This window comes from Capra hircus, chromosome 9 (genome assembly GCF_001704415.2).
Source record: "Capra hircus breed San Clemente chromosome 9, ASM170441v1, whole genome shotgun sequence".
In the NCBI taxonomy this organism is placed as follows: domain Eukaryota; kingdom Metazoa; phylum Chordata; class Mammalia; order Artiodactyla; family Bovidae; genus Capra; species Capra hircus.
The window spans coordinates 68930106-68950498 of NC_030816.1; the positions used below are offsets into that span (position 1 = coordinate 68930106).

Genomic DNA, 20393 nt, shown 5'->3' on the forward strand with positions numbered 1-20393 from the left:
CCTCCTTCAGTTCTGTATTTTATGTGTGGAGGTCTTGACCACATTAGAAAAAGATTCTAGCTTACAAATAACTAAATTTGTGACTTTGATAAAATATGATTTATATTCTAGAAAAAGATTCACCACCAGCTCCCTTTTCAATGGCCATCTTTGCAGCTGCTTTGTAAATATGCTGGTGTTCCTTAGAGATCTGTTAGGTAATCCTAGAACCAGTTTCCGTTGATGATGTTGGTTTCTTGGCTTGCTGTCAGTTGGATGTCTCCATCTGTTTATACTGCTGCCTCGTAACAGGTTCCAAGTTGAACTAGCCCTCTTACTCCGCCCCCCCCAACCCATTTCCTGCTTTATTCCCTATCTTAGTTAATTACTCTTCAAAACTACCCATTCTCAAGGTAGAAACCTCAAAATCATCTCAATCATTTCCTGTTCCTCATAGGCTTTGTGCCTCACACCCCTTTGAGGAAGGATTAAAACCAGTAGGTCCAAATGAAATAAGATATGGGCCTGAACCGGCAGTTGAATCCAGTTCTACCAGTTTCTTGTTTTAAGAACCTGGGAAAGAAACTTCCTAATTCCTGTATCCCTTCCATAATTCAGACTCCTGTGATTTTTACCTATTAGCTATTCCCCAAGCTTTCCATAGCTCTAGCCCACCTTCTGTATTTTTCTCAGGATTATTCCTCATCCCCCCAAGTCATGGCTGATCATACGATTCCTATTCCAAAGAACTTGTTCAGGAATATTGTGAGATGCAGAAAAGGCTTTAGGTATAAGATTTGTCACTGTAATGATATATAGAGGCTTTGGTTTGACCTCTGCCACCTCTGTGATTCACTGTCATTCCCCATATAGTATAGCTATACTGTTTTTTTCTACCTTTCTCAACTGGTGCCTTCAGTTCAGTTCAGTTCAGTTCAGTCGCTCAGTCGTGTCCGACTGTTTGCGATCCCATGAATCGCAGCACGCCAGGCCTCCCTGTCCATCACCATCTCCCGGAGTTCACTCAGACTCACGTCCATTGAGTCCGTGATGCCATCCAGCCATCTCATCCTCTGTCGTCCCCTTCTCCTCCTGCCCCCAATCTCTCCCAGCATCAGAGTCTTTTCCAATGAGTCAGCTCTTCGCATGAGGTGTCCAAAGTACTGGAGCTTCAGCTTTAGCATCCTTCCTTCCAAAGCAATCCCAGGGTTGATCTCCTTCAGAATGGACTGGTTGGGTCTCCTTGCAGTCCAAGGGACACTCAAGAGTCTTCTCCAACACCACACTTCAAACGCATCATTTTATTGTTGTTCCCTGGTGTGAGTTTTATCTTCTTATTTTATCTTAAAAATATGTTGTCTCTTAAGACTTGTTTCCATTTTTATTTCTAACATCTTTTAGATTATATTATAGTTGTTTGTTTAATTGTTGCTTTTAAAGGTATCTTTAATCTCTGGTACTTCATCTTTGGGTCCCAAACCAGAAATCATTAATGATCCAAAATACAGATAATTTTTAGACTTTTAATGCATAAATACATTTGGTTTTTGAAAGCCCTAATGTATACTATTACAGGGTGCCTTCATTTTGACTTTACTAACATTAGTTATTATAAATAAAATGATTTAAAAATATTAAAGCATTTTTTCCCTCTTACATTGACCTATATTCTTCTTCAAATCTATAGTTTTTAAAACTGTTAACTGTGAACATTAGAATCCCTTGAGTGGCTTAAATAAAATCAAGCCTCAAACCAGTTAAATCAAATTCTTTCAGGTTGTGCCTAGGCGTGGAGACTTGAAAAAGAAAACTTTATAGATGAGTCTAAGGTACAGTCAGCATTGAGGACCACCAGTTTACAGGACTTGTTTTCTTTCCTTTTCTTTCTTTTCTCTTTTTTCGGGTGAGCAGTGAGCCACTGCATGCTATGGGCAATATTTTACCCTCGGTTAAATGATTTGAAAAAGTTTATGTGGATGAGAGGAGGTGGGGAAAGGGACTAGAAAGGATTGGGTGGTGTGTGCACCTACAGAAAGCTGGAGCATGGGAAGGATTTTAGCTGAAAAAATCCTTTTGCTTCCTCTTCAGTGAGTTTTCATTCGGATTAACCTCATTATTGGGCTTCCCTGGTGACTCAGATGGTAAAGAATCTGCCTGCAGTGAGATCTGAGTTTGATCTCTGAGTTGGGAAGATCCCCTGGAGAAGGGAATGGCTACCCACTCCAGTATTCTGGCCTGAAGAATCCCTTGGAGCGAGGAGCCTGGCAGGCTACAGTCCATGGGGTCGCAGAGGTGGACATGACTGAGCTACTCACACTTTCTCTTCACTTTTCACTTCAACCTCCTTATGAAATCAGGTTGGAAATGGGAAAAGGAGTGAGTGGAGAATTGGGTGGAGATTGGTGAAGAGAGAAAATGGAAGGAGGTGACAGGCAGTGGGGAACCAGAGCCTATTGCGAAGGAATATTAAATTTCTTGTTTGATTTTTTTAAAAAAATAGACGTCATTTTTTAGAGCAGCTTTGGGTTCACAGCAAAGAGTTTCTGCATACACCCTGTCCCTTCACCCCCAACACATACACAGCCTTTTCCTTTATCCACATCCCGCCCGAGAGAGGTGTGTGTGTTACAACCGATAAATCTACATTGACACAGCATAGTCAGCGTCCTTAGTTTTTGTCAGGGAAGGGACATTAAGCTTTCAGTCAAGATCACACTCATCCTCAGTGCCTCCTTCTCCTCCGTCCGTATTTAAAATATAAATAACCCCTCAGGTCAGAGGCTTCCAGAGACTTCCCTAGAGCACAGAGGGTCTCCTAGCATTTCCCTTTTCATCTTCTGCCTTTCACGTGGTTTCTCTTACAAAGTGATATAGGTGGCTTTTAAAAAATTATGAATGTAAACTCAAAAAAGGACTCATTTTCTTATTTGAAATATATATTGAATGACCTTTTCTCATGTGCTTAAATTAATAGGGTATTGCTATTTTAAATTATATGCTAGATCTTCATAAACTAAACCTATTAACCTTGTCATATTTGCTTTAAAAGTATCATCTGCCCAGTTCACCTTGAATCAGATACATGTGACCTTGCAGAATCACAGTCTGTTGTATAAGCAAAGAAACAGCACAGAATTCCTCGCCTTGTAGTGTTTGTTAAGGCATACAAGTCACTCTCACCAGTCATCCAACATTGCAGATTGAAAAAGACAATCTGGCGTATGATGTTTAGTGTTGCTAATGAGCAAAGTACTATGAAGTTGAATGTCCTACAAGCACAGATCAAATATAGCTGGAGGCCTGGAGTAATTTTGGGTCTTGAAAAAACAGAGGCTCTCTGAGCAAGACACTGGTTGATAGATGCCAAAGCCAAGTAGGGGAACAGGTCCCTTTTTTTTAACTCTTTTGCTGTGATTACTCAACCTGTTAAGTACTTTCTTTGTGCCTTTTTACTTTTTCCTTAAAGTTAAGAAGAGGAACAACTGAGTTTCCTTTTATGATGTGCCAAAACATTGGCCTGTTTAAAATTAAAATCTGAAAAAAGGTGTTGTTAAGAAATATTTCACATCTTTTTATTAAAATTGGTTCCTGAGTGTACACATTTTTTTTTCAGCCTTTTATATTAAAATGCATAATTTGCCTTCCTAGACATACAAGTAAATACCTAGACATGTTTTCTGACTGAAATTTGAATGTGTGGCATTGGTCTAATAAAATTAATATTAGTGTCAGGTAGAAACAAACCTGTGGGTACAGTTAGGAAATCAGTGGACTTGCTTCTCACTTGGCTACCCAGGACTGCCTATCAATTGGTGAAAGTCAGTTTATCAAGTTGGAGGAGACAGATAAATGCAGACTGCAAGAGTCAATACCATCCTAATCAGTCACTGTTTTTAATCTTGGTTTTAGGTCTCATTTAGGAATTGTAACCATTTTCAGTTATGACCGTTTTCACTGTCATCTTTTTAAAAATATTGTTTATTTATTTATTTTGGGTAGTACTGGGTCTCTTTTGCTGCACATCCTTTTTCTCTAGTTATGCTGTGTGGGTTTCTCATTGCAGTGGTTGCTCTTGTTGCCCAGCACTGGCCCTATAACGCACGAGCTTCTATAGTTTCGGCACATGGGCTCAGAAGCTACAACTTCAGGCTTTAGAGCACAGGTTCAGCAGTTGTGGCACTCGGGCTTAGCAGCTCCATAGCACGTGGGATTTTCCTGGATTAGGGATCAAACTTGTGTCTCCTGCATTGGCAGGCGGATTCTTTACCACTGAGCCACCAGGAAAGCCTTTTCAGTGTCATCTTTGAGTTTTCAGAGGAGGACCATTTTTCAGAAGTTCAATATAGAAATCTGATGAAAGTGTCAAGGAGACTACCCTAATTCATGAGTCAGATGCTCTCTGACCATTGGCAAGCAGTAGACAGCAATTATTAAATGGTAGCTGTCAAAGAGTAAAGGACTTGAACCCAGGGACTAATGGCCTATCCCAGAGAGCACTTTACTGTTTAGAAAGCTCTGATTAGAGGATACAGAAAATCCTACACTGGGATAAATAATTGTGCACCTAAGTTAGAACCTGTGTGAATTTAGCATCGTAGGACCTGTCGTCTTATGTAGGGCATTCATACTGTGTTTTATTGTTCTCAAAGATTAGGATTATATACTGAATTGCCTGGATATTATTTTAATTAAACCTCCCATTGCATTTGCAATTTATATTACAAATACATGTTTCACCCTTATTTACTTTTTCACCAGCAAGGCCCAGAATTGTTTAATCTAATTGTGAAATTAAAAAAAAACTAGAGTGTAATAATAATGGTATTATTATTATTAATAATAACAATGGTATTAAAATTTTATTTCATACAGAATTTCATGATTTGCAGCATATTCTCATTTCTTCAATAACTTTGGAAAGGAGTCATTATGCTTTCCTATTTTCTAAATGAGTTTAGTGGTGTAAGTCTTAAAGAAAATCCTTTCAAGCATTAACAGCTTATTTAAGCCTTTTAACAGCAGGCTACAGAGAGATTGGCAGTGCAGGGAAACTTTTAAAAAATTAAAGCAAGTTTTAAAATTTCTGCTTATGGTATTGAATTTCTCCACAAAATAATGTTGATTTTTTAAAAAGTTTTTTCTTTACTGCTGTTCATTGTGGGGATATTCTAAGAGATGCGTATTGTTATTATTGATGTCTATACAGGTAGTCCCTATTCAACAGAGAACAAGTCAGCTCGCTTCTGGAATTAGATCACCACCCCTTCCCGCAGATTATCTGGTTGAAATTAACAAAGTTTTACTTTCCATGGATGATGTTGAATTATCACTTAATACTCCAGAGCTAAGCTCTGTTGTCTATGAAGAATTCTCCTTTCAGGAAGATTCTCTGAAGGTAAATATCAAGGCAGTACATTTGAATACCTGCAGTTAATATAGAAATAAAGCAAGGAATTTGTCACTGTACCTACTTAAATGGTCTTTAGCCTTTTACATTTGTGCCAAGGAATTAGTGATATGTATGAAAAACAAACTTTTCCTATACTGCCAATGAAATGCTGTCAAACATTTTAATTTATTAATAGTTGGTATGGATTTTTAAATGTACAGTGTTTTCGGCAACATCAGAGATATTTTAAAGTCAAACACATGCACAAATTTTATTCCTATATTGGAAACTTGATTGTCATTTGATGTGAAATGTCAGCATTTATCTTACCACCTAGAACGAATGATTTGATTGTCTAGTGGTTGGAAATGGAATATCATGTTGATTGTAAGTTAATTAGGGGTCTGAAAGTTTTCAGGTAATTTGCAAAAACTATTTGATATCATCAAGACTCATATTTTGATTGCATTTTTGTATCATGTCATAATAAATGCTGATAGAGTTGATAGGTTTATCTGGTAACTCAGTTTTGTCATTTAAATTAGCATTATTAGATGTTTGAAAGTATATGTAATTTCTAGCTTTAAAACACTTCATTACCTTTACAGAATATTATTAAAGCTTTTTATGTCCTGTACAGTTGCCACTTTGAACGTCACAGGATGTTTTTCCCTGCTGTTAGGAAATTATGTAGCATACCGCAAAGCATACCTGCTTTGGCCTGTACTGGATATTATTTTTTTAAAAAGTTGCCAGTTTTGATGAGCAGCAATTATATCTCCTTATTTTTAAGTAACTTGTTCAATATAAATTTTTGGTCTCTTGTGATTCCATTCTTATATCTCTTTTCTGGCTTTTGTTAATTTATGAAAATATCTTTGTAGAATATCAAAGATCAACTGGACAAACTCGGAGAGCAGATTGCAGTCATTCATGAAAAACAACCGGATGTTATCCTTGAAGCTTCCGGACCTGAAGCTATTCAGATTCGGGATACACTTACTCAGTTGAATGCAAAATGGGACAGAATTAATAGAATGTACAATGATCGTAAAGGGTATGTGCAAATTAAATTAATATTTAATCGTTTAAAAGACCTGTAAATTCATATGTACTTTATTTTTATTGAAGCATAGTTGAGTTACAATATTATGTTTCAGGTGAACAACATGGTGATTCAATATTTTTACATATTATGTAAGATACAAATTATTTCAATATTATAGACTATATTCCCTGTTCAGTTCAGTTCAGTTGCTCAGTCATGTCTGACTCTTTGCAACCCCATGAATTGCAGCACGCCAGGCCTCCTTGTCCATCACCAACTCCCAGAGTTTACCCAAACTCATGTCCATCGAATTGGTGATACCATCCAGCCATCTTATCTTCTGTTGTTACCTTCTCCTCCTGCCCCCAATCCCTTGCAGCATCAGGGTCTTTTCCAGTGAGTCAACTCTTCGCATGAGGTGGCCAAAGTACTGGAGTTTCAGCTTCAGCATCATTCCTTCCATTGAGCCCCCAGGACTGATCTCCTGTGCTGTGCGTTAAATCTCTGTAACATGTTTATTTTATACTAGTAGTTCATTTCCCTTAATCCTTCCTTATCTGTGTCGCCCATTCCACTTACCATTTTCTCCTCTGGTGATAGCTAGTTTTTTCTCTGTATCTGTGAGTCTTCTTCTGTTTTGTTATATTTGTTTCTTTTGTTTTTATATTCTACATATAAGTAAAGACATACAGTATTTGTCTTTCTCTCTGACCTATTTCACTTAGCATATACCCTTTTGGTTTATCCATGTTGTTGCTAATGACAAGGTTTCATTCTTTCTACAGCTAAGTGCATATATATATATATATATATATATATCATATACATATACATATTTGTATATACACACACACACGCACACACACACACATACCTTCTTTATCCATTCATGTGTTGATGGATATTTAAGTTGCTTCTATATCTTGGCTATTGTAAGTAAAGCTATTATGAACATGAAGGTGCAGATATCTTTTCAAGTTAGTTTTCATTTTCTTTGGATGTATTCTCAGACGTGAAATTGCTGGATTATAGAGTAGTTATATTTTTAAGTTTTTGAGGATCCTCTTTACTGTTTTCCTTAGTGGTTGTACAAATTTACATTCCTACCACTAGTGGACAAGGATTCTCTTTTCTCCACATCCAAACTAGCACTTGCTATTTCTTGCCTTTTTGATGATGGTCTTTCTAACAGGTGTGAGGTGATATTTCATTGTGGTTTTAATTTGCATTTCCCTAATGACACGTTGGGCATCTTTTTGTGAACCTGTTGGCCTTTCGTATATGTTCTATGGAGAAATGTCTCCTCAGCCTCTGCCCGTTTTTTAATTGGATTGTTGATTTTTTGATATTGAGTTGTGTGAGTTTTTTACATATTTTGAGTATTAACCCCTTGTCAGACATCATTTGCAAGTAACTTCTTAGGTGGCAGATTGCCCTTTCATTTTGTTGATAGTTTCCTTTGCTGTGCGAAAGCTTTTTAGTTTGATGTAGTCCCATTTGTATGGTTTTGCTTTTGTGGTCCTTGTCTGAGGAGACACATCCCCCCAAATACTGCTAATACCTATGTCAAAAAGCATATAGCTTATATTTTCTTCTAGGAGCTTAATGGCTTCCGGTCTTACACTTAAGTCTTTAATCCATTTTGAGTTTACTTTTGAATATAGTGTGAGAAAATGGTCTAGATTCCTTTTTTTTTTTAACATGTAGCTGTCTAGTTTCCTCAACACTGCTTACTGAAGAGACTGATACTATATATGGAAAATTCTAAAAACTCCGTCTAAAACTACTAGAGCTAATAAATTTAGTAACGTTGCAGGAGACAAAGTTAATATCCAGAAATCTGTTGCATTTATATACAGTAATAACAAACTCTCAGGAAGAGAACTTTAAGGAAAAAAATCCTATTTACAAATGCATCAAAGTGAATAGGAGACCCAAGTATAAATTAAACCAAGGAGGTGAAAGACTTTTACTGTGGAAACTATGATACTAATAAAAGAAACTGAAGACAACAAATAAATAGAAAGACGTATTGTGCTTATGGATTGGAAGAGTTAATATTGTTAAAGTGTACGTACGAACCATGGCAAACTACAGATTCAATATAATCCCTATCAAAACTTCCATCACCAGTCACATCCACAACCGGGCATTGTTTCTGCTTTGGCTCCATCTCTTTCTGGAGTTATTTCTGTACTCTTCTCCAGTAGCATACTGGGCACCTGCTGACCTGGGGAGTTCATCTTTCAGTGTCATACCTTTTTGCCTTTTCATACTGTTCATGGGGTTCTGAAGGCAAGAATTGGTCTGCCATTCCCTTCTCCAGTTTACCACATTTTATCAGAACTCTCCACCATGGCCTGTCATCTTGCCTTGCCCTACATGGCATGCCTCATAGTTGCATTGAGTTAGACAAGGCTGTGGTCCATGCGATCAGTTTGATTAGTTTTCTGTGATTGTGGTTTTCATTTTGTCTGCCCTCTGAGGGATAAGGATAAGAGGCCTATGGAAGCTTCCTGATGGGAGAGACTGACTGTGGGGGAAACTGGGTCTTGTTCTGATGGGTGGGGCCATGCTTAGTAAATCTTTAATCCAGTTTGCTGTTGATGGTCAGGGCTGTGATCCCTCCCTGTTGTTGGACCTGAGACCAAACTATGGTGGAGGTTGTGAAGATAATGGCGACCTCCTTCAAAAGGTCCAGTGCACGCACTGCCACACTCAGTGCCCCGAGCCTGCAGCAGGCCACCACTGACCTATGCCTCCACCGGAGACTCCTGGACACTCATGGGAAAGTATAGGTCAGTTTCTTGTGAGGTCACTGCCCTTTTTTCCTGGGTCCTGGTGTGTACAAGATTTTGTTAGTGCCCTCCAAGAGTCTGTTTCCCCAGTCCTATGTAAGTTCTGGTGGCTCTCTGGTGGGATTAATGGTGACCTTCTCCAAGAGGGCTTATGCCACACCCAGGTCTGCTGCACCCAGAGCCCCAACCCCTGCAGCAGGCCACTGCTGACCCGTACCTCCACAGGAGACACTCAAACATGCAGAGGCAGGTCTGGCTCAGTCTCTGTGGGGTCCCTGGTGCACACAAGTTTTGTTTGAGCCCTTCAAGCGTCTCTGGTGGGTATGGGGTTTGATTCTAAATGTGATTTTGCCCCTCCTACTGTCTTGCTGGGGCTTCTCCTTTACCCTTGGTTGTGGGGTGTCTTTTTTCAGTAGGATCCAACATTCTCCTGTTGATGATTGTTCAGCAGCGAGTTGTAATTTTGGAGTTCTCCCAGAAGAAGATGAGTGCACATCCTTCTGCTCCACCATCTTGTGGAGAGCTGTAAAGAGCAATATTGCATAGGATCCGGGAATGTTAGGTCCATGAATCAAGGCAAACTGGAAGTGGTCAAACAGGAGATGGCATGAGTGAACACTGACATTTTAGGAATCAGTGAACTAAAATGGACTGGAATGGGCAAATGTAACTGAGATGACCATTATATCTACCGCTGTGAGCAAGAATCGCATAGAAGAAATGGAGTAGCCCTCATGGTCAACAAGAGTCTGAAATGCAGTTCTTGGGTGCAATCTCAAAAAACAACAGAATGATTTCTGTTTGTTTCCAAGGCAAACTGTTCAATATCACAATAATCCAAATCTATGCCCCAGCCGGTAATGCTGAAGAAGCTGAAGTTGAACAGTTCTATGAAGACCTACAAGAACTTCTTAAACTAGCACCCAAAAAAGATGTCCTTTTCATTATATGCAACTGGAATGCAAAAGTGGAAAGTCAAGAGATACCTGGAGTAATAGGCAAGTTTGGCCTTGGAGTACAAAACGAAGCAGGCTTACAGAGTTTTGCCAAGAGAATGCACTGGTCATAACAAACATCCTCTTCCAACAACACAAGAGAAGACTCTACACATGGACATCACCAGATGGTTAATACCAAAATCAGATTGATTATATTCTTTGCAGCCAAAGAAGGAGAAGCTTTATTCAGTCAGCAAAAATAAGACTGGGAGCTGACTGTGGCTCAGATCATGAGCTCCTTATTGCCAAATTCAGCCTTAAATTGAAGAAAGTAGGGAAAATCACTAGACCATTCAGGTATGACCTAAATAAAATTCCTTACTATTAAACAGTGGAAGTAGTAAACAGATTCAAGGGATTAGATCTGATAGACAGAATCCCTGAAGAACTATGGGCAGAGGTTCATGATACTGTACGGGAGGCAGTGATCATGACCATCCCTAAGAAAAAGAAATGCAAAAAGGCAAAAGGGTTGTCTGAGGAGGCCTTACAAATAGCTGAGAAAAGAAGAGCAGTGAAAGGCAAAGGAGAAAAGAAAAGATATACCCATCTGAATGCAAAGTGCCAAAGAATAGCAAGGCGAGGTAAGAAAGCCTTCCTCAGTGATCAATGCAAAGAAATAGAGGAAAACAACAGAATGGGAAAGACTAGAGATCTCTTCAAGAAAATTAGAGATACCAAGGGAACATTTCATGCAAAGATGGGTACAATAAAGGAGAGAAACCGCATAGACCTAACAGAAGCAGAGATATTAAGAAGAGGTGGCAAGAATACACAGAACTATACAAAAAAAATCTTTATGACCCAGATAACATGATGGTGTGATCACTCACCTAGAGCCAGACATCCTGGAATGTGAAGTCAAGTAGGCCTTAGGAAGCATGACTATGAACAAAGCTAGTGGAGGTGATGAGATTCCAGTTGAGAGCTATTTCAAATCTTAAAAGATGATGCTGGGAAAGCACTGCACTCAATATGCCAGCAAATTTGCAAAACATAGCAATGGCCACAGGACTGGAAAAGGTCAGTTTTCATTCCAATCCCAAAGAAAGGCAATGCCAAAGAATGCTCAAACTACCACACAACTGTACTCATCTCACATGCTAGCAAAGTAATGCTGAAAATTCTCCAAGCCAGGCTTTAACAGTGCATGAATGGAGAATTTCCAGATGTTCAAGCTAGATTTAAAAAAGGCAGAGGAACCAGAGATCAAATTGCCAAAATCCATTGGATCATCAAAAAAGCAAGAGAGTTCCAGAAAAATATCTACTTCTGCTTTATTGACTATGCCAAAGCCTTTGACTGTGTGGATCACAACAAACTGGAAAATTCTTAAAAAGATAGGAATACCAGATTGCCTTACTGGTCTCCTTACCTGATCACCTTACCTGACCTCCTGTGCAAGTCAAGAAACAACATTAGAACTGAACATGGAACAGCAGACTGATTCTAAAGCAGGAACAGAGTGTGTCAAGGCTGTATATTGTCACCCTTCTTATTTAACTTATATGCAGAGTACATCATACGAAATGCCAGACTGGATGAAGTAGAAGGTGGAATCAAGATTGCCAGGAGAAATATCAATAACCTCAGAAACACAGATGATACCACTCATATGGCGGATAGCAAAGAAGAGCTAAAGAGCCTCTTGATGAAAGTGAAAGAGGAGAGTGAAAATGTTGGCTTAAACCTAACATTTAGAAAACTAAGATCATGGCATCTGGTCATGGCAAATAGATGGGGAAACAATGGAAACAGTGAGAGAGGTTATTGTCTTGGGCTCCAAAATTCACTGCAGATGGTGATTGCCACTATGAAATTGAAAGACTCTTCCTCCTTGGAAAAAAGTTATGACCAACCTACACAGCATATCAAAAAGCAGAGACATTACTTTGCCAACAGATGTCCGTCTAGTCAAAGCTATGGTTTTCCAGTAGTCATGTATGGATGTGAGAGTTGGAATATAAAGAAGGCTGAGTGCTGAAGAATCAATACTTTTGAACTGTGGTGTTGGAGATGAAAGACTCTTGCGAGTCCCTTGGACTGCAAGGAGATGCAACCAGTCCATCCTAAAGGAAATCAACAGTGAATATTCATTGGAAAGACTGATGCTGAAACTGAAGCTCTAATACTTTGGCCCCCTGGTGCAAAGAACTGACTCCTTGGAAAAGACCCTGATGCTGGGAAAGATTGAAGGGAGGAGGAGAAGGGGACAACAGAAGATGAGATGGTTGGATGGCATCACTGACTCGATGGACATGAGTTTGAGCATGCTCCCGGATTTGGTGATGGACAGGGAAGCCTGAGTTGCCACAGTCATGGGGTTGCAAAGAGTTGGACACGACTGAGCGACTAAACTGAACTCAACTATCAAAACACGCATGCTATTTTTCACAAAACAGGTTTGGTGTTTCTATATACCAACTCTTTTTAAAAATTATTTGCCATTATCATTATGGTTCCTTATAAAGTAGGACCTTGTTGATTATCCATTCTGTGTATAGTAGTTTGCATCTGCTAATCCCAGATTCTTAATGTGTCCCTCCACTCTCTCTCTTCCCCCATGGCAAACAGAAGTCCATTCTCTATGTCTGTATACACCACCAGCTCTTTAGTAGCAAGAGTAGAGGCCACGCATATCTACGTCTTGAACACTTCCCAGCTGACATTTTTTGTGGAGCCTGAGTTAAGAAACACCAATCTGTTGTATTTTGCTTTATTTTTCTTAAATGAGCAGCCAATTTTCTCTATACATTTTGCTAAATAATCCAGCTCTCCATTATCATTGGTGAAGTGAAGTGAAGTCGCTCAGTCATGTCCGACTCTTTGTGACCCCATGGACTGTAGCCTACCATGCTCCTCCATCCATGGGATTTTCCAGGCAAGAGTACTGGAGTGGGATGCCATTTCCTTCTCCAGAGGATCTTCCCAACCCAGGGATCGAACCTGGGTCTCCTGCATTGTAGGCAGATGCTTTACCATCTGAGCCACCAAGAAAGTATCATTGGTGATATTTCCTTTATCATACACTTAAACGCATTTCTACTTTATATTTATTTAATTTTGCTAATTCCACCTTATCACACCATCAATTTTAATCTAATACCATAGCATTTTCATTTTCAAAGCATTATAAATTTTTAAAATCCATCACAGTAAGTTTCCTCTAATTATTCTAGCATTAAAATTCATACTTTTTCTATATTTATTCTTCCAGTAAAATTTTAGTCATTTTAATCAACTTTAGAAAAAATGGTCAATTTGAAATGTATTCTTTCATTCATTTGGATCCTTTCTGTGTCTTCAGTAAGGTTTTGAAGAGTTGTCTGCATCTTTCTCTCTAGGACTATCGCTTGGCAGTTTTGTGCTTTTTTTGGTTTGTAGAATTGATGTATGTTAAGTTTCTTCTGCAACTTCTGCACTATGTTTATTTGTGTGTGTGTGTGTACACCTCGGTATATGGGTATAACATTTGTTTTCTTAGCCTTTCTTATGACACATCAGTTGTGTATATGATTTTGTTTCTTCTTTTTTCAGTTATCCTATTTGCATATATGAATCTGACTAACGTGGCAGAATTTCAAGGACATTGTGGATTATGTTGATTGCCAATATTCATGCCATTTTTGTGATTATAAAAATTTTAGCAAGTAGTTTTTTTCCTAGATATTTTTTTAATTGAGCACAGGACAGTGTTCTCTTATGTTAGAAAGTTCTTCTCTATCACATTTTTATTTTATTATTTTCTTTTCTGTGCTTGCTAGACTTCATTTGCTGGGAGGTTGTCTCTCTTATTTGGTTTGGCCCAGCACTTGGATGCATTAGTTGTTTACGTTCTTATTCATACCTCTAATTTTTGTCTTGCTTTCCTCTTCCAACCTTGGTAACCTATCCTAAAATGTTTATTTCCCCCCTTTCCTGTATATCTAGTTTTAAAGGCAGTACTTGAGAGCACTCCTTTCTATTCTGTTCTTTTCATAGAACATCAAGGCAATGGCAAATATTCTGTGCTTACATGGTTTCAGTTATAGGTGATAATTACACCTGGTGACCACCAAGTCCATTTGTCTACCAGAGTTCTCTATGCTGTTTTGCCTATGAATTTTTTTTTTTTTAGTATTATTGATCTGTGGTAAAAGATAAATACTTTGAAAATAATCAGATATCTTTCTTTGAGAACTCCTTTATGCCTCCTTTGCAATAAGATGAGTTTGGGAGGGAATATATCAAGTTGGAATATTAGAGACAGTAAACTTACATGCTTCTGTTTCAAATACAAACCATAGATGGGGTAAGACTTGTACTTTGAGTCCTATGAGTCTCTGGAAGTCCATAGTCCTTCGCAATTCCCTGCTGCCTCCCATAAAAGCTGGCTGGATTAGAGAGGATGAGATAGTTCTTTGAATCCCATCTGAACATGGATCTTTCTGTCGTGTTTTTTTTTAAAATATAAAATCCACAAGTATTATGCTTAGATTTACTGGAATTTATGTTCTGTTTTGATGGTAATTATCTTTACTAAGTTTAACATTTCTATTCTCAGTCTTTGGAGCAGCCTTTCTAGCAATATTTTCTATTCACACTTCACCATCTCAGAATTTATGTTTGCTGTGTTTTTACAAATGATAGTGAAGATTATCTTAATATCTTCTCATCATGTTTTGTTTGAAGTGCTTTTATTTTTGTCATGCCCAATAGAATGTTGTTACCTTGTGGGCACTCAGCAAATATTAACTGAATTTTCAAAATGTTTTTCATGGAAGAAGGATACATAAACATTATTTAGCAGTTAGCAATGTTAGGGACCATTTTATTGCTTTTTAAAATATTAATATTACCTTTTTATTACAAACTATTTTGTATTGTCACTAAAATTTCTGAGATCTCTTCTAAACTTCTCCTGGTACCACTACTCTAAATAAAAAGGTCGACAGAAATGACATAGGATTCCAAGCCAAGAAGGCTTTTCCTCTTCATATTTATTTTATTTTGTTCCGGATACGACAAGCACTGGAATCTGACTTTATCTCGTTTCTAACGAGTTAGGTTTGAATAGAAGTCTTAGCAGTCTTTGTCTCATTGTCTAACCTGAGCTTTGCAGCTTCTCCCATCCTGCTGTGTGTTCCGATCAGTGAGACACACCAGGTTAGTTACAGCACAGAGTATACATTAGTCTACTGCTGCTGCTGCTGCTGCTAAGTGTAGCGCAGCCATAATAAGAGACTGCAGATGGCCTAAACAACAGACATTTATTTTCTCTCGGTTCTGGAGGCTGGAAGTCCCAGATCAAGGTACTAGCAGAGCTCAGTTTCTGGTGAGGCTTCTCTTCCTGGCTTGCAAGGACACACCTTCTTGCTGTGTCCTTACATGTCTTTCCTCTGTGCTCTTGCAGAGAGAGAGAGAGAGACAGACAGACAGACAGTAGCAGATAGACAGAAAGAGACACAGAAAGAGATTCTTATGTCTCTTTCTCTTATTAGGCCAACAGTTCTATGGGATTAGTGACCGATACGACCTCATTTGGACTTCCCTGGTGGCTCAGAGGGTAAAGAATACACCTGCAGTGCAGGAGATGTGGGTTCAATTGCTGGGTCAGGCAGATCCCCTGGAGAAGCAAATGGCAACCCACTCCAGTGTTCTTGCCTGGGAAATCCCATGGCCAGAAGAGCCTGCTGGGCCACAGTCCCTGGGGACACAAAGAGTCGGACATGATTGAGAAACTAACACTTATGATCTCATTTAACCTTAATTACCTCCCTAAACACCCTGTCTCCAAATATAGTCATGTTAAGGGTTAGGGCTTCGACATATGGATTTTGAGGGGGGGACACAATTCAGTCTGTAGCACAGAGTTAATAGACTGCAAGGGAATTTTGATGTGTTTTGGCCTTTAAGTTTTGTTCTAGCTGGGAACTAAGTGTTTTGGAAATAAAATACCCTAATTTTTTCCTAAGAGAATAAAGTAATTAATCATATTATACATTTCATGATATCTAAAATGTTAAGTGTTCAAAGTTGGGTGGGCTAACATGCCTGCAGCTAATCTATCTTGATTTTTGCAGCCAGAGATGCCTCTCTATTCAATTAGAAAACTGCCTAGTGTGTGTGTGTCTGTGTGCATGATGTGAGGGGGGAGGTATATGCAGATTGCTTTACTCTTGGTATGATGCATGTTTCTGTAAGAGGAATCATTAACAGTAATCCATTACGAAAACTGGTCTTATAGAGCAGTGAGCTGTGAATTCACTCATTTTGAGGCTTTTGGTTTAAATGAGATTTAAATTTCCTGTTTAGAAAATCGCTTCTAGACGGTCCTGGAAAGTTTGGAAACCTATTTTGTTTGTTGTCCCTTAGTTATTTTGATAGGGCTGTGGAGGAATGGAGACAGTTCCATTGTGACCTTAATGACCTCACACACTGGATAACAGAAGCTGAAGAGTTACTGGCTGGTACTTTTGCTCAGGATGGTGGCCTGGACTTAGAGAAGGCCAGGATACATCAGCAGGTGAGTGCTTTCTGTAAGAGGCTGGGGATGTGCTGAAAACTTGGCTTATTTAGTATGCACCATTTAAGACAGGTTTTAAAAGGAGGGGCCTACAATATTAATTTTTCAGGGGTATACAGACAATCTGTTATTTTTGTTCCAGTTCTAGTTTTCAGTTTTAAAGGTCTATGAAAAAAATAGTCTTTCAATTTAAATTAGGAATTTAAAGAAATTTAAATAATATTTGAAAAATATCAAAACAATTTTATTTTTAAAATTTTATATTCAGAACTTATAAAATTTTATACTCAAGACTCCATCAAGGACAAAAAGATATCTGTATACCTCACCTTTATTTTCTATAGTTAAACACTTAGAGATTTTGTTTTTCTTTGTATCATTGATCATTATTATAAAAGTAAATATTTTTGAGTTATATCAGGGCAGCTGCTCATGTAAGTCTAATTCAGTCTTGGGAAAATAGAACACAATAGCTAAATCAGTTCTGCTGACGGTAATAGGTCTTTAGAAATAATGGTTAAAATTTCAATTTATCCTTGTTGAGAATATTTTCTCTTTTATTAATTTTTAAAAATATATTTAGTGTAGAAGGTTTATGAGGAGTTAGAGAATGCTTTTATTTTCTCATCAATATGTTAATACATTTTTCTTATTTTTAGAGTCATAGAGAAGTACTTAAATTTGACTTTAAAATATCCTTTCTTAATCCATTGCTTAAAAATTTACAGACCAGTGAAGCAATGTCTCAATAAACTGCACACTGAGGTTTACTTACATATGGTAGGACATAATAATATATGGGAGTAGAGGGTTTAAACAGTTTTTTAAGAGACACTTTCAAGCCCGTGTTTAGAGGATAAGGAATTCATTTTAATCAAGCATGATTGATGCTTATGTGTCAATATAAAAAGCTGTTATTTATTTTGTATTATTAGGCTGTTCTCTTTTGCTGTATTTTGCCTGATGACATTCATAAGAGTGGGTTAGATTTCAAAATAGATTTCATTTAATCTGTTGATTGAAATGTAATTAAAGTGTTAAAAATGCCTTTTTCATATACATAAAATATCTTTCCAGGGCTTTGTTTCTCTAACACTTATATTGACACTACGCCATGGTACCTAAATGGATTCACTGTCTCAGAACAGTTTAATTTAGCAGTGGAGTTAATCTTGAGTGGTTCTCTGTTACAGGAACTCGAGGAGGGGATCAGCAGCCACCAGCCGAGTTTTGCAGCACTAAACAGAACGGGGGATGGGATTATACAGAAACTCTCCCTGACAGATGGAAGCTTCTTGAAGGACAAGCTGGCAGGTTTAAACCAACGCTGGGGTGCAATTGCTGCAGAAGTGAAGGATCGGCGACCAAGGTGATTAAGCCGTGATAACTCAAGGGCACAGGGTGAGGGTATTTGGGCAGAACCTTGAGATACAAGATGATGAGTTCCAAGTTCTTTTTATCATTTGATGTTAGGGGGAGGGTATGGCTACTCCAGTATTCTTACCTGGAGAATCCCATGGACCGAGGATCCTGGCGGGCTACAGTCCTTGGGGTTGCAGAGAGTCAGACACGACTGAGTGACTAACACTTTCACTTTTTGCTCTCACGTTACAAGAGTTTTGCTGATGTTTAAGACTTCCACTGTCCACGTCCTGTATTTTTGTGTTTTTCTACGTTTAAAAGGCCATCCATTGTCTAACTTTTCTACTCAGATATGTCAAAAAAATCTTCATTCCTCTTTTTTTCTGACTGTTTATTATGACACGGACTTTGCGACAGGAATTTGAAGTAGGTGGAGGAGCACTCTGGACTCTCTGGCTGAAGAAGGGGGTTTCAGGGCAAGCTTCTCCCTCCCTCACTTCCTGACAGGGTCTCTGGGTCTTGAAGAGGAATCTGTCTCACTGAGGAATTCTTGGTGTCTAAGGGTGCGCTGTGTCTTTATACGTCAGTGCTGTGTACATAATATAGTTCCTCATCTATATGACATAGTAAATATAATTTATTATTGTGTTTTTATGTCAGGTTATGTTGCACTGCCCCACATATTAATACTAGGGTGTCTTCTGGTTGCAAACATGTTTGATTACCAGTGAATAGAATACTCAACATTGCACATATTATTTCATGTATTACTTTACCATTATTTGAAATTATGTTTGAGACAGTCAAGATTTAATGGATGATTCCTATTTTGCTGAGTACATTTCATCTTGAGAGGGTGAGTTAATGATAGTTTTGTTTTAAAATCTCCGAGATATTTTTTTCTAATAATTTTAACTGTAGATGATATATTATTTTAGTGATAAACTATTGTTTTGTTAAAGGCCAATCTAATACTTTAACAAGTTCAGTATTATAGTATAACATAAAATATTGAACTTTGAGTATTTGGCTTGTGGCTACTTTTTAAAGGTTTATTCTCTTTTATTGTTAAAATAATACATGCTTGTTGCAAAAAAGAGCTTTTGCCTAATTTAGAAAAACTTTTATTTGTTTATTTACTTAAAATTTTTGGCTGTGCTGGGTCTTTGTTCTTCCTTGCTCAACTTTTCTCTAGTTGCAGCAAGCAGGGGCTACTCTCTAGTTGCACTGTGCAGGCTTTTTATTGTGGTGGCTTCTCTTGCAGAGCACAGGCTCTAAGGACACACATGCATCAGTATTTGTGGCTTGTGGGCTTCAGAGTGAGAGCTCAGTATTTGTGGCACATGTACTTAGCTGCTCCATGGCACGTGGGATCTTCCTGGGCCAGGAATGGAACTCGTGTTCCCTGCATTGGCAGGTGGATTCTTTACCGCTAGACCACCAGGGCAGTCCTGGCAACTGTTTATAAACTAACATCATCTTTTATTTTGTGTGGTTTGGTAAAAGTCAATCATAGTTTGTGTGTCTTGATTGAGAGGTAGCCATGTGGCAAAGACAGCATTTGGCCTCATTTAATCCAACAACACAAGAGAAGACTTGACACATGGATATCATCAGATGATCAACACCGAAATCAGATTGATTGCATTCTTTGCAACCAAAGATGGAGAAGCTCTATACAGTCAGCAAAAACAAGACCAGGAGCTGACTGTGGCTCAGATCATGAACTCCTTATTGCCAAATTCAGGCTTAAATTGAAGAAAGTAGGGAAAACCACTAGACCATTCAGGTATGACTTAAATCACATCCCTTATGATTATACAGTGGAAGTGAGGAATAGATTTAAGGGACTACATCTGATAGACAGAGTGCCTGAAGATCTATGGACGGAGGTTCATGACATTGTACAGGAGACAGGGATCAAGACCAACCCCATGGAAAATAAATGCAAAAAAGCAAAATGGCTGTCTGGGGAGGCCTTACAAATAGCTGTGAAAAGAAGAGAAGAGAAAAGCAAAGGAGAAAAGGAAAGATATAAGCATCTGAATGCAAAATTCCAAAGAATAGCAAGGAGAGATAAGAAAGCCTTCTTCAGCGATCAATGCAAAGAAATAGAGGAAAACACCAGAATGGGAAAGACTAGAGATCTCTTCAGGAAAATAGGAGATACATTTCATGCAAAGATGGGCTCAATAAAGGACAAAAATGGTATGGACCTAACAGAGGCAGAAGATATTAAGAAGAGGTGGCAAGAATACACAGAACTGTACTAAAAAGATCTTCATGACCAAGATAATCACAATGGTGTGATCAC

General features: G+C 38.3%; 1 protein-coding gene across 8 annotated transcripts in view; it reads left to right on the forward strand.

The window, feature by feature from the left end:
* The window catches only part of UTRN (utrophin), a 556454-nt gene that overhangs the window by 229445 nt on the left and 306616 nt on the right, over positions 1-20393 (forward strand). For all 8 annotated transcript variants that reach the window (XM_013966586.2, XM_018053300.1, XM_018053301.1 and 5 more), the window contains 4 exons: positions 5186-5374; positions 6253-6425; positions 16567-16717; positions 17911-18086. In XM_013966586.2, coding sequence (XP_013822040.2) covers positions 5186-5374; positions 6253-6425; positions 16567-16717; positions 17911-18086 — 689 coding nt within the window. The remainder of the gene's footprint in view (positions 1-5185; positions 5375-6252; positions 6426-16566; positions 16718-17910; positions 18087-20393) is intronic.